We start from the raw sequence: 13,131 nt of genomic DNA, 5'->3' as shown, positions 1-13,131 counted from the left end.
TGAGAGAGAGACAGTGAGAGAGAGCATGAGTGAGGAGAAGGTCAGAGGGAGAAGCAGACTCCCCATGGAGCTGGGAGCCCGATGCGGGACTTGATCCCGGGACTCCGGGATCATGACCTGAGCTGAAGGCAGTCGTCCAACCAACTGAGCCACCCAGGCGTCCCTGGGCTAAGGCCTTTCTTAAAGTCAACAGCTTTGGCGTCACGAAGAAAGCATAGGTTCACTCTTTGCCCAGCTCCACATAGAAAATTGCCTGACATGATTCTGAATGAATCATCTTGGTTGGCTACCAGTGGGATATAAACTGTTTTTACTGACACTGATTCTGGTGATGGTGGTGGCAGGAATCTAATGTCTTAATTCACAAAATGAAGCCAAAATTGACCCTGTCCATCTTTCATGTTCAATTTCAACTTCATTGGAGAGGCTGCTACTTTTGTTTATGGTTATTGATGAGTTAAACAATAACTTAATTATCTAAGAGGAGTTGATTGCTCTACCAGTTACTTTCTGGGTTATCTTTGAGAACAGAAGTTCAGGTGAAGAAACATGTATGAAAATGAAAATTCTCTTGGAATTTCAGACTTTTGAATGTCTATCTTGGTGTTCTAGTTAGTGATTTAAAAAAATAAAGTTATTAGAATAATTCAGAATTTTATAGTCATAAAATAGGATGCCCTGTGAAGTCAAGGATTTCTTATTTCACTGCTATATTCCTAATACCTGACACTCAAGAGTATTCAGAAAATTATTGGATATCAGTTTATTAAAATTTTGTGGTTTTTTTTCAATGCTTACTTTTTGGGGAAATATTTTAAATTTTGTCACAGAGTTTAAAAAAAAGCATCTAAGGATAAGTACTTATTTTCTTCCATTTTTCCTTCTTTTTAGACTACCTGTTAGACGCCCTGCGTCAAGACAATTTTTGTACCTTCCTGGTGGTTGAGAAGCGAATCTCTGTAGAACAAGAAGGAAAGAAAGGAAAACAGATTGACTTTCTTCATTAAATTGACTGTATAAGATACTTGACTTCCAGGAACAAGAACACAGAGAAGTAATAAAATTATTTTTTTGGCATCATTGGACATTCAGCATATCAAGGAGCTTGCTTTGTGAAGTTTCCTGAGCCAAGATTTGAAAACTTCATTGGTGCTCATTTATACTGTGGACTGTAAGCATGAGTGAATTCTGGTTGTGTTTCAACTGCTGTATTGCAGAACAGCCTCAGCCTGTAAGTATGAAGTAATATGTGTACAGATTGGGTGGGGTGCTTATTAAATGTACCACTGGTTCTCAAGCTGGGAGTCAGGCCCCTGGTGGTAATTGCAGGGCAGATCTAAGAAGTGTCAGAAAGTAGTTCATGGAACTCTGAACATCTGGTTAAAAAAGGAGAAAGAAAAAACTTTTGAGTAAATACTGTGTGTTAAGAACTGTGCTAGACATTATACATGACTGAGGAGATTGTCTCCTCTACCAAATAGACGGCTTCTAGAGGAACAGTGAGAGGTTGACACCCCAGCTTGAAGTAAAACAGTGGAGTCAGCCTTGAAAGTCATTGGGTCAAAGATGTGGCAGCCAGATTGTTCACATCATTCTGGACCTACCACTTCTTTTTCCTCTCAGCTACCATCCAAGGAAGATAACATTACCCTTATTCAACTAGAATAGATACAGTCTTTGCTCAAAGTTCTGTAGATAGTAATGGGTCTTAGGTGAATTTTTGGTGCATGTCCTGCTTTTGTGCCTTCTAACCTGCGCACTCATATTGTTGTTGCCAAATCTTGCCCTCCAACTCTAATTTTCTGTTCATCTGTTAAGATGCCTCGATCAAATGTCACCTCTGTCAGATCTTCAGCTTTTTCCTGACTTAGCCATTACCTCGTGTATTCCCACTGGCTCCTTACTTTATTTTTCTATTATAGCCTAGAACTTCTTTACGGTAAATAACTGTTCTACAGTTTTTCCACCACATTTTTAGTTCTTTGGGGGTCCTGACCATATTTACTTTGTATTTTCAGGAGCAAATCTATTATCTTGGAGCATGTAGCTTTACATGCCAGTTGGTTAGCTGGCTGGCTGGCTGGCTGAATAAATGACTTTATATTGTCTCATTTACATTTGTAAGAACATAAATGGAAAAATGAGGTGTAATCTTGACATCTCCTCAAATATTTTTAGAGCCTGTTCCTGGGCATATGCAGTCACTTTCTAATTTTCCTCAGGTATGCAGAGTTTTTTGAACATCCTAGTCTTTCATGTCTGGCTCTCAAAGGGAGAAAAAGTGAAAAATGTTGGGGGTTGGAGGGAGAGGAGAAAGGGTGCTGGCTTTTAAATCCCCTGCAAGTGATTAACTAGAGTGGGAAGTGCAAAGGCTGCCCCTCTTTGCTCCTTCATGATGAAAAGCACAGGTAATTGAAGGAGAGGTTCATTTTTGCCCATCCTGGTTCCACAAGATGTGCGTTAAGCCACTCTAGGAAACAGCTAGGAGTGGGTGGGGATGTGTAGCTGCTACTGTAGTAAGAGCTGAAATTGACTGAAATTAAATGTAGTTTATTTTCCAGGTCTTCTCTTGGAGGCTGTAAGCCTTGAACAGACTCCAGAGTTCTAAAGTAGTTGTATCAGACAGATCCTGCCAATGCATTTGTTGCAGAATCCTTGTGCTACTTGCTCTGCCATTTGCCCTTTTACAACTTTTATAATTTTGTTTTTCACATTTGGCTCTTTAGCCCATAGAATAGGGAAGATTGTTCTTTGTGGTGTGAGGCAGGGGTCTAATCGTTCATGCTAATCAGCTACCTAAAGACAGTTTATTAAATAATCTTCTTAGGAGTTTTTTCGAATGTCACTTTTGCTAAAAACCGTGTTTTCATATATTTGAAGGGTCCATTCCTGAAGTCTTTTATTTTTTTTGGTACATGTGTTTACACCTGTGCCACTACCATATTGTTTTAACTGCTGTAGTTACTAAGTAAATTTTTGCTGTATCATAAAGGAAATCTCTTTCATGGATCTTTTTCAATAGTATTGGTAATGTCTTGTGAGCTGGCTTGTTGTTCTGTGGTTCCTTATCAGGTCTTTCTCTATCTTTTCTCTCTATATGAAGTATTTTGTAATGCTTATTTTTAATCCTGTAGGTGCTTACTTTACAATTGTGTTATATGTAGGTGCAAATGAGTGAGATTTGATGTCTTCAAAATTCTGAACCATCCCTTTAAGAAACATGGCATATATTTGGGGCACCTGGGTGGCTCAGTGGGTTAAAGCCTCTGCCTTGGCTCAGGTCGTGATCCCCAGGTCCTGGGATCAAGCTTCAGGCTCTCTGCTCAGTGGGGAGCCTGCTTCCCTTCCTCTTTCTCCCCCAGTCTCTCTGCCTACTTGTGATCTCTGTCTGTCAAATAAATAAATAAAATATTTAAAAACAAAACAAAGCATATATATATGTTTTATATAGTCCCTTTCTATTCTTTCAGTAAAGCTTAAAAATTTTATCATTAAATTATACACATTTCTTACTAGATTTGTTCTAAGTATTTTGGGGTTTTTTCTTACTGTTGTAAATCAAATTCTGTTCTTTAATTACATTTCCTAAGAGAATTTTAATAGTATATAGGAAATGAATAATATTTATCCACTAATTTTCTTAACCATGCATCTTACTGAATAGTTTATATTTTCAAAATACCTTTGTATGGTGACAGGTTTTTTTTTTTTAGTCTTTTTCCTCATGAGTGAATGTCTTATCCTGGTGTCTTATTGCATTGACTGAGGTCTCCAGCTTAATGTTGAGTATTTCCAGTGATGTGTGGGAAAGGGAGAAAGGAAATGGGACAGATTCTAAATAAAGCATAATATGGGTATATATGTTTACGAATATATGTTTACCTGTACATTTAAGTTATTGTGTATAATTTGTTATCCATGATACTATCAAGGATTTAATTTTCAACAGTTTTTAAATTAAGGAGTTTAAAAAATCTGTTGCCATATTGTTTCAGTATGCCTTGTAAAATTTTGTCGAAAGTCAGATATAGGGTAACACTGAGTAAAGGAACTAAAGTAAACATGAGGTTTTAGCATGAGGTTTTATGTTTATCTATAGTAGTATTGGGCTGTGATTACTGAAGCTATAGGTGTCAGGATAAAATTTCCACTGGTGTCCTTGTTTTTGTGCCTTGTTTTCTTTGGGTTTGCTTGGAGACTTCTTAAAAAAGGTCTGAGATGTCTCCTTTCAGTTCTGTCCTTTTACTGTGAAGCCTTATTGATGTGTTGATAAGGCGTGGGGGAAGGGGAAGCATTATGTGCTGTTGTGGTTGGGTTTGGTTTTTTTAGTGAGTCTGTGCCCCTGGGCTGTTACTCAGGGAAGTGCTTTTTAGTGTTTGTTTTGAACTCCCTGGTTGAAGCAAAAACCTTAGAAGGGGCTGGAATTAGGTATTTCTCTTTCTCTGTATGGAAGGCTAAACTGCGGGCGTGGGGTGGGGGTCTGGGATTGGAAAATTCCCTTCCCAGGAGTTGGTTAGTTCATGGTAAAACCCCAGCCCATTAGCTCTGGTAGAAGTGTGTGTCTTGAGGGTTGGCTTTTGTTTTGTTTTTTAAAGATTTTATTTACTTGTCCAAGAGAGAGCACCTACACTCATGCATAAGCAAGGGGAGTGGAAGAGGAAGAAGTAGGTACCCCGCCTGGCAGGGAGCCTGATCTGGAACTGGATTCCAGGGCCCTGGGATCATAACCTGAGCTGAAGGCAGATGCTTAACTGACTGAGCCACCCAGGTGTACCAAGGGTTGGCTTTGTTAAGAACAGAATGGCCTGCCTTACTGAGAAATGTTTGTATTTCCTTTTTCTTGGCTGAAGCACAAGGAGATGTTTCTCTCATCTTCTCTTGAGAATAGGGTGGAATTCCTGGAGGTAAACCTAAGACTCCCCCCACCCCGTGGCTTTTAACCCTTAAATTCATATACATTCCTCTTCCACTAATTCATCAGATACAGTTTACATTTTCCTGCACTGGTCCTGGATATCTGGAAGTTTCTCATCTTGAGTTTCTTCTCCCATAAGTTGTGATTTTCTGTGTCTGTCTGTCTGGTTTTGGAAGCAATGATTCTCTCTGTGATCTAGGTTCTCTATGGATCTGAGAAGAGTTGGTGGTTTTTAGTTAGTTCAACATTTTTCTTGTGTGTGGATGGGAGTGAAACCTTACAAACTCTTTATGTGCCACACCAGAAACCAGTATTTTGTTTTGCTTTTTTTTTTTTAAGATTTTTAAAATTTTTTTTCTTTTTAAGATTTATTTATGTATTATTTATTTTAGAGAGTGTGAGAGCATAGGGGAGAGCAGGGGGACAAGAGGGAAAGCGAGAACCCCAGGCAGACTCTGCATGAGCACGGAGCCCAGTGTGGGGCTGGATCTCACAATCCTGAGATCATGACCTGAGCCAAAACTAAAGAGTTGGATGTTCAACCGACTGAGCCACCCAGGCGCCCCAGTATTGCTTTATTTTTTCAAGATTGATTTTTTTCACTTTGTGTTTTTCTAGTGTTTGGGTATTCTTTTTTTTTTTTTTTTTTTTTTAAAGATTGTTTATTTATTTATTTGACAGAGACACAGTGAGAGGGGAACACAAGCAGAAGGAGTGGGAGAAGGAGAAGCAGACTTTCTGCCAAGCAGGGAGCCTGACGTGGGGCTCAATCCCAGGACCCTGGGATCACGACCTGAGCCTAAGGCAGCTGCTTAACAACTGAGCCACCCAGGCGCCCCATTGTTTGGGTATTTTTAATCAAGTAAATTATGATGAATACTCATGGTACATCAGGAAATAAAAAGGAGTTCCATAAGTTTTTCTTTATAATTTACTGTTATCACTCAAAACTGACATTTTATAGTTATTAATTCCTCAAGACAATGTAATAATAATTTTCAGAGCTCACATTCTACTGTCAAACTTTCCAATGGGGTTATAATTAAAATGTCAACTCAAAAAGAAAAGATTGATTTTTTTCATGACTAGTATTTGTAATGGGTATAATAAAGTGAGTCCTGTTGCATTATGTGATGTAGGTTTAGTCACTAGTAGCTAAAATAGGAAAATATAGATTAGGAGTGCAAACACCAGGAACAGAAGGCCTTGGAATTACAAATATGAGACTTTAGAAATACATTTTCTGCTACTTGAAGGATTTATAGCTTCAGTTTTTTGCATACATATAACGTGTCAGTACTGTGTTACTGTTGACTAATACATATTTGTGTGAAGTACTCTGTAAATGTTACATGAGCATGTGATTTTTTTATTCTTTTTGGCCTGCTGAGAAAAATAACACAAAACTTAACAGGGCCATGTGGTTATTACAGTACAAGAATAATAGCTTATTGGCATCAGAAAAACATTTAAAGGATGCCCTAATAATTTTACATATGTTTATAGTTTACAAAAACATATCCTTGCAGTTCTATAAGACAGTATCAAGAGTGCCTTTTTTGAAAGCTGCTTGGTCATCTCTAAAGTTTTCTAAAGTATTTTCTGAAATGAAGTGTTGAATGCCAACTCTCCTACTCGTTCTTTGCCACCCCCTACTCTTGCACATTCCATGTGTGAAAAAGAAACAACCCAGTATGGGAAAAAAACAGAATGCATTTTTCTGTGACATGGCATAAGAATCATACTTTTTCTTCCTACTCGTTCAGTTTAGCACAGCAGAGTACAAAGTATAATAGAGTCCCAGTTTTTTTGAGTCTTGGCAATCCAAACTTTTCAAGTTAACTGTATTTTATAAATGCTGTAGTTGTTGTTGCTAATTATAGCTAAAGTTAGAAATTTAAAAGTGGGTGGTTGCTGCCTTGCGATTTAATTTTTTTAAAAATGAAAAGATAGGCAGCTCTTTATAGGTTTGTAGTGATTATTTACCTTTTTGATTCTTTACCTTTCTGATAACCTTTTGATTTACCTTTCTGATACCTTTTGATTTTTTACCTTTTTACTTATTGTTGCATGTTGGAGTACTGGTGGACTTTTATTAAAGTATAATTGGTATACCAAAAACTGCAAATAATTCATGTATACAATCTAATGAATTTGGACATATGTACGCACTTGTGTTACCATCACCACAATCAAGGTAATAAACTTCTAAGGTATCCTCAAAAACAATGAATATTAATTACAACCTTCCCCCACTTTTCATTTCATTTTATGATATTTTGTAATGCTGTTTGTCTCTGAAATGTGTTACTTTACTTAGAATACACACATAGTCATATAAGTTCGTGCATATACGAATGCTCCAGGATTTCTGCAGTGAGCTGGGTATTGATGAAATAACAATGAGTAAAGCAGACATTGTTTCTGCCATCATGGCTCTCATTCTAGTGAAGGAGAAACAGTGAATGAATAAGTGTATGTGATGTCAAGTGATGATAAATGCTCTTTGGAAAAGGAAAGCAGGGAATGAAGATCAAGAAGGAGAAATAGGGGTATTAAGGTTGTACAGTGAAGACCTCTCTGGTGAAGTGTTATTTAAGCAAGGATGTAAGGGAATAAGGCACATGATTTTCTAGTCAGACTAGAGAGTGCAGTGCGTGTGTGTGTATAGCATCAGAGAAGGCCAAGTGGCTATAAGCACAGGGGATGGTGCTTGGAGATGAGTTCACAGAAATTGCTAAGGGTCTATTCACGTGTGGTCTTTCAGGCCATGAAAAGACTTTATGGTATCTGTTCTTTATGAAATGGGAAATCATTGAATGGTTTTGAGCAAAAATATCAAGTAGAACATACTCCTTTTTTTTTTTAGATTTTATTTATTTATTTGACAGAGATCATAAGTAGGCAGAGAGGCAGGCAGAGAGTGGGGAAGCAGGCTCACCGCTGAGCAGAGAGCCCGATGGAGGGCTCGATCCCAGGACCCTGAGATCACGACCTGAGCCAAAGGCAGAGGCTTTAACCCACTGAGCCATCCAGGCGCCCCAGAACATACTCTTTTTCTAGTGGTTTGAATGTTCCTGTAAGCCCAGACTGAGAGTGAGCCTTTACTGACTATACTGTCACACTCGGGGCTGGTGAGTTACTCCCTTATTGCACACTCAGTCGGCAATTCTTGATCAGCCTATAGAGTCTTCTGCAGTAAGGTTGTTTATTCCCTCCGTAGCTTTTCTTTCTGCCATTTTTGTTGTTTTTATTGTTGTTCTGATACAGTTTTATTGTATGTTTGTTTGTGTGTGATGATGCTGGACAGGCCACACCAAAACTAAGAACATTGTGCTCAGTGTTCTCAAGTGCTTGAGGTTTCTTTTTTTTTTTTTTTAAAGATTTTATTTATTTGACAGAGAAATCACAAGTAGGCAGAGAGGCCGGCAGAGAGAGAGGAGGAAGCAGGCTCCCTGCCGAGCAGAGAGCCCGATGCACGGCTCAATCCCAGGACTCTGAGATCATGACCTGAGCCGAAGGCAGCGGCTTAACCCACTGAGCCACCCAGGCGCCCCATGCTTGAGGTTTCTTCAAGGGAAATGGTTGAGGAATTGGGAGGAGGATGGCATGTGTCACTAGATGTTTAGGAATTGAAAGAAGACCGTAGACATCCTGACGAGCATCAAAGCCGTGACTGCAGCCTGAGAGGAGAACTAACAATTCTGTGGAAGGCTCTAGAGGAAACTAGCTAAGGGTGCTGTATGATTTCAGGTGCTTTATGTAAAGTCGAGGAGCACTTACTCAAATGTGGTGCTTCTTCAGAGGTGCTTTATTCTGTGACCTCAGGTGGTATGTTCATTTAGAACGAAGTTCCTCTTTTTCTGAAGCACATTCTGTATGCCACATATGCAGTGCGAGTATGGTAAAAGTGTTATCTTCATTCCTTTTTCTGAAAACAAAAATGTACATACCTCCGATTTAAGTACATTTAAAATCATGTTATATAATCACAGGAATCTCAAAACACTTAATAGATGAATTACTTAATAAAAGGCAATTATCCTTATCTGTTGAGACATGAAAAATATCCCTACTTTTTAGAAAGGTATTGCAGAGGACTGATTAAAATGTTTCCTGATGGGGCGCCTGGGTGGCTCAGTTGGTTGGGTGACTGCCTTCAGGTCAGGTCATGATCCTGAAGTCCCGGGATCAAGTCCTGCATCGGTCTCCCTGCTCGGCGGGGAGTCTGCTTCTCCCTCTGACCTCCCCTCTCATGCTCTCTCTCTCTGAAATAAATAAAATTTTAAAAAAAATTGTTTCCTGAGACTATTTTATGCCCTGTCTCAGGAGTGGCCACTGTGTTTCCTCAGAGTCAGCTGCTTTGGGGTGTGGTGGTTTGTATTCCCTGTGTACTTAATATCCTGAGGAGAAAGCTGAATTTGTGTAGATGTGCTTAAAGACAAGTTAGAAAGGCTCTTGACATGAGGATAGAGTGGAAAGTTTTTGCCCTTAACCAATCAGGACGCCCTGGTAGTTAGTGTCCATAGCAATTCATGTGAGTTCAAGTTTGGAGATGAGTGGAGGAAGATAGTAGAAAGCCATTTCTTTTCAGAGGTTACAATGCTTTTATAAGTTTGTAAATGTTAGGTTTTTTTGCTTATTGCTTTTCTTAAATTGATCTTTGTTTAGATTGGAGTTTTTTACTCTATTCCTCAGAGTCAGCAAGCTATTTCTTAGCAAGCCATTGATGATTGCTGCCATCTTTTGTTACTTAAAAAGGGGTAACAGTTGGACGTGCAGGGCAGGGGTGTCTCATTTGGTTAAGCTTCTGACTCTTGATTTTGGTTCAGGTCATGATTTCAGGGTCCTGGGATTGAGTCCCGTGGGGCTGTTCTCCCTCTGGCCCTCCCCCTGCTATGTGCTCTCTCTCTCTCTAATTAAATACATCTTTAAAAAGGGGGAGAACAACAGCAAAGGTAATAAGTATTAAATGTAGACAGTAGGTTATGAATTCCATGTACCCATCTTTCAGCTTCAACAGTTTCATTTCTTAAGTGATTTTATCTTCATCCACTTTTGCCTTTATTTTGAACACCACTACCAAGTATTATATACTTCTATCCATAAGTATGTCAGTATTTATTCCTGTAAATGACTGTTATTTAACATAACCACACTACTTTTACACCAGAAAATTAATAATTTAAAAGTTTATTTTACATCTAAACATACAGTATAATAATTATGAAACAAAAATATTAGGAAGAAAATATTACCTAAATTAAGAAATGGGGCATTACATCCTAGAAGCTTCCTAATGTGCTTTCCAAATACACCCCTACTCCAACAGTTGGAGGCAACACTACCTTGGGTCTTAGAGTAATCACTTACATCTGTTTTTTTATTTTACCATCTATGTATGTATCCCTAAACAGTGTAATTTAGTTTACCTCTTCTAACTTGAAATGAATGGGGTTCTTCTGGATGTAGTTTTATGTTTTCTTCTTTAATTCAAATATTAACTTTCTGAGATGGGTCCATGTTCATCCAGGTAACTAAATTTAATTTTTCTTGCAAATTTTCTTATATGACTACACCATAATATATTTATCCACTATCGGCCTTTTGAAAATCTGAGTTGTTAGCAGTAACCTTCTTGTGCCTTTCTGTGAGTGTGTTGTCTGGTGAATACGTATTTGAGTTTCTTTAGGGTATATACGTAGGAGTGGAATCGGTGGCTTTAAAGTCTAAGGGCAGTAATTTTTACCATGTCAGACCAAATTATTTTAATTTGTTGTTTTAATTTGTTGTGGTCAGTTTACATTTCCACCAGTATTTTGAGTGTCCCATTGTTCCATATCCTCATGAATATATGGTATTGACAGACTTTTACATTTTTATCAGTCTGGAAGAAAAGTAATGGCATCTCTTTGAAGTTTTAACCGTGGTGTGTTTTCTTGGATTTTAATGTAAAGGAGTGAAAAGTAACCTGACTTTTTTCGACTCTTCAGTTGGGAGCCTCAGGATTATACACAGATCAGAGATTTCTTAAAATAGAATTCCCCAATTCAGCTCTTGAAACTTTGTTCATCAGCACATTCTACTTTTATTCTAGGATAAGATCACTTCTCTAAGTGTACAGAAAAGACACATTTAGATAGGGGTGTCTGGATGGTTCAGTCGGTTAAGCATCTGCTTTTGGCTCAGGTCATGATCCCAGGATTCTGGGATCCAGCTCTGCAGCAGGCTCCCTGCTCAGAAGAGAATCTGTCCCCCCAACCCCACTGTGCTCTCTCTCTGACTCACATGCTCTCACTCTCTATCTCAAATAAATAAAATATTTTTTAAAAAAGAGATACATTTAGATAAATCTTAAAAATACTACGAAAAGGAAAAGAAAGGAAGAATTTTTTGTATGAACCAGGAGGGGAAAAAGCCCATTGTGGTCAAATAATTAAAAAGTATGTATGTATATGACAAATAATCCATTTTTTTTTCTTTATGCTAGTTAGAAAATCCATATCCTTATGTTCATAAAGAAAGTCTTCCTCATCTAGGAGGTCATGTTAAGTAATGTGAGCTTATATTAACTAGCTACTTATAGGAATACTGAAACATTTCTTAAAAGGTCTGTTGTTTGCAAATCAGCTGACCACATCTGGGATATTGTTAGGTTTATTTAGAAAACATGTCTTCATTTATAACTTGTGTCATTTGTGTAAGTAGTGTAAAAGTCTGTATCATTTCATTTATTTGAGAGAGAGTGTGCGTACGTGCTCATAAGCGGGAGGGAGGAGCTTAGGGAGAGGGAGAAGCAAACTCCCTGCAGAGCAGGAAGCCTGACTTGGGGCTTCATCCTAGATCATGACCTGATCATCTAAGATCATGACCTGAGCCGAAGGGAGATGCTAAATTGACTGAGTCACCCAGGTGCCCCAAAGTGGTAAATTTTTAAAATGGCTAAAATAAAGGCCCTTCTAAAATAGCAGCATAAGTTTTGTTTTCTTTTACTGAATCTTAGGGTTTTTTAAACCCAGAAAACAGCAAGAATGGAGAAGAATAAGTCTTTTTATGTCTAGAGTTAGTGTGGATTGGGTTCTGATTCTCACATTGTCTTGGTATTTTATACAAACAGGAAAGAAAATAATAATACTGTTAAGGATCATAAATTTTATTATTTTAAAAATTTTTTAAAAGTGAGTATACCAGGCAGGTAACAAGCTATTCACTATTGTAGAAAAATGAAGTGTTTATACAAATCTTACGTACTCTGTGATTAAGGAGAAATTAGAATTTAAATATTTTCTGGAACCTCATGCTATAGTGGTATTGTAATAATTATCTGGGATAGATACTTATGTTTATAGTATATTGAACATTTTTAGAAGCACTTCTTAAGAATATGTTTCTCACTGATGTAAACACATAGAAAAAACCATTCTGTTTCTTATCCTTCTCTACTTTAAACTTATTTGTAGGCTCCTGGGTGGCTCATTCAGTTAGTTAATTGTCTGCCTTCAGCTCAGGTCATGATCCTGGGGTCCTGGATTGAGCCCTGCATTGGGCTTTCTGCTCAGCGGCAAGGCTGCTTCTTTCTCTGCCTCTCTGCACTCTCAATCTCTTTCTCTCTTTCACTCACTTTCTCTCAAGTAAATAAACAAAAATCTTTAAATCTTTAAACAAAAACTTGTTTGTAATGGGTAGAAAATATTACAGATAAGTTTCAACAGCAGCAGATTGTAAGATCTCAGCTGTTATCTCCTTTAAGTCCCGAGTACGCTGAAAGGTACTGAGGTCCCTTAGCACCTTTGTACATAGTAAAAATTCTTCTGATTTTTTAGATAAGACATTTCTGGTACTTAATATTCCATTTGCTTTTGTACAATGAACTTTCTTTTAGTTCATCGAAAAGCAAATTTTCTGCTTAAATTCCTCTGTTTTAGAAGGTAAGGTGTTGTTTGTGATTTTTCTGTTTTTATTTGTGAACTAAAAGTAATTTTTGTACAGACATCTAGTCAAATGCTTTTTTTGTGCTGACATGCAGATTTGGAAACTCTCTTAACTAGTAAACTAAGTTGAGACTAATGAGTTAATGGTAGAGCCTTTGCATTTTATGATTGGTTTACTTTTTAGTGTGTGTTTCCAACTTATATCCAAATGGAAATGAATAATGTATTGGATATGAATTGAATTATGAAAGTATGCAAATGCACATCAGTAGTTTTAATAAGTTA

The 13,131-nt window shown here is 37.7% G+C and overlaps 1 protein-coding gene across 4 annotated transcripts in view; it reads left to right on the top strand.

The window, feature by feature from the left end:
• LOC111140903 (CDC42 small effector 2) overlaps positions 1 to 13,131 on the top strand; it is a 116,800-nt gene that overhangs the window by 79,363 nt on the left and 24,306 nt on the right. For all 4 annotated transcript variants that reach the window (XM_022493157.1, XM_022493155.1, XM_022493154.1 and 1 more), the window contains exon 3: positions 892 to 1,231. In XM_022493157.1, the coding sequence (XP_022348865.1) occupies positions 1,178 to 1,231 (54 nt within the window). In that variant the 5' untranslated portion in view covers positions 892 to 1,177. The remainder of the gene's footprint in view (positions 1 to 891; positions 1,232 to 13,131) is intronic.

Source organism: Enhydra lutris, unplaced genomic scaffold (assembly GCF_002288905.1).
Source record: "Enhydra lutris kenyoni isolate GAN:26980312 unplaced genomic scaffold, ASM228890v2 scaffoldscaffold5, whole genome shotgun sequence".
Lineage (NCBI taxonomy): Eukaryota > Metazoa > Chordata > Mammalia > Carnivora > Mustelidae > Enhydra > Enhydra lutris.
This window is presented reverse-complemented; position numbering and strand designations above follow the sequence as displayed.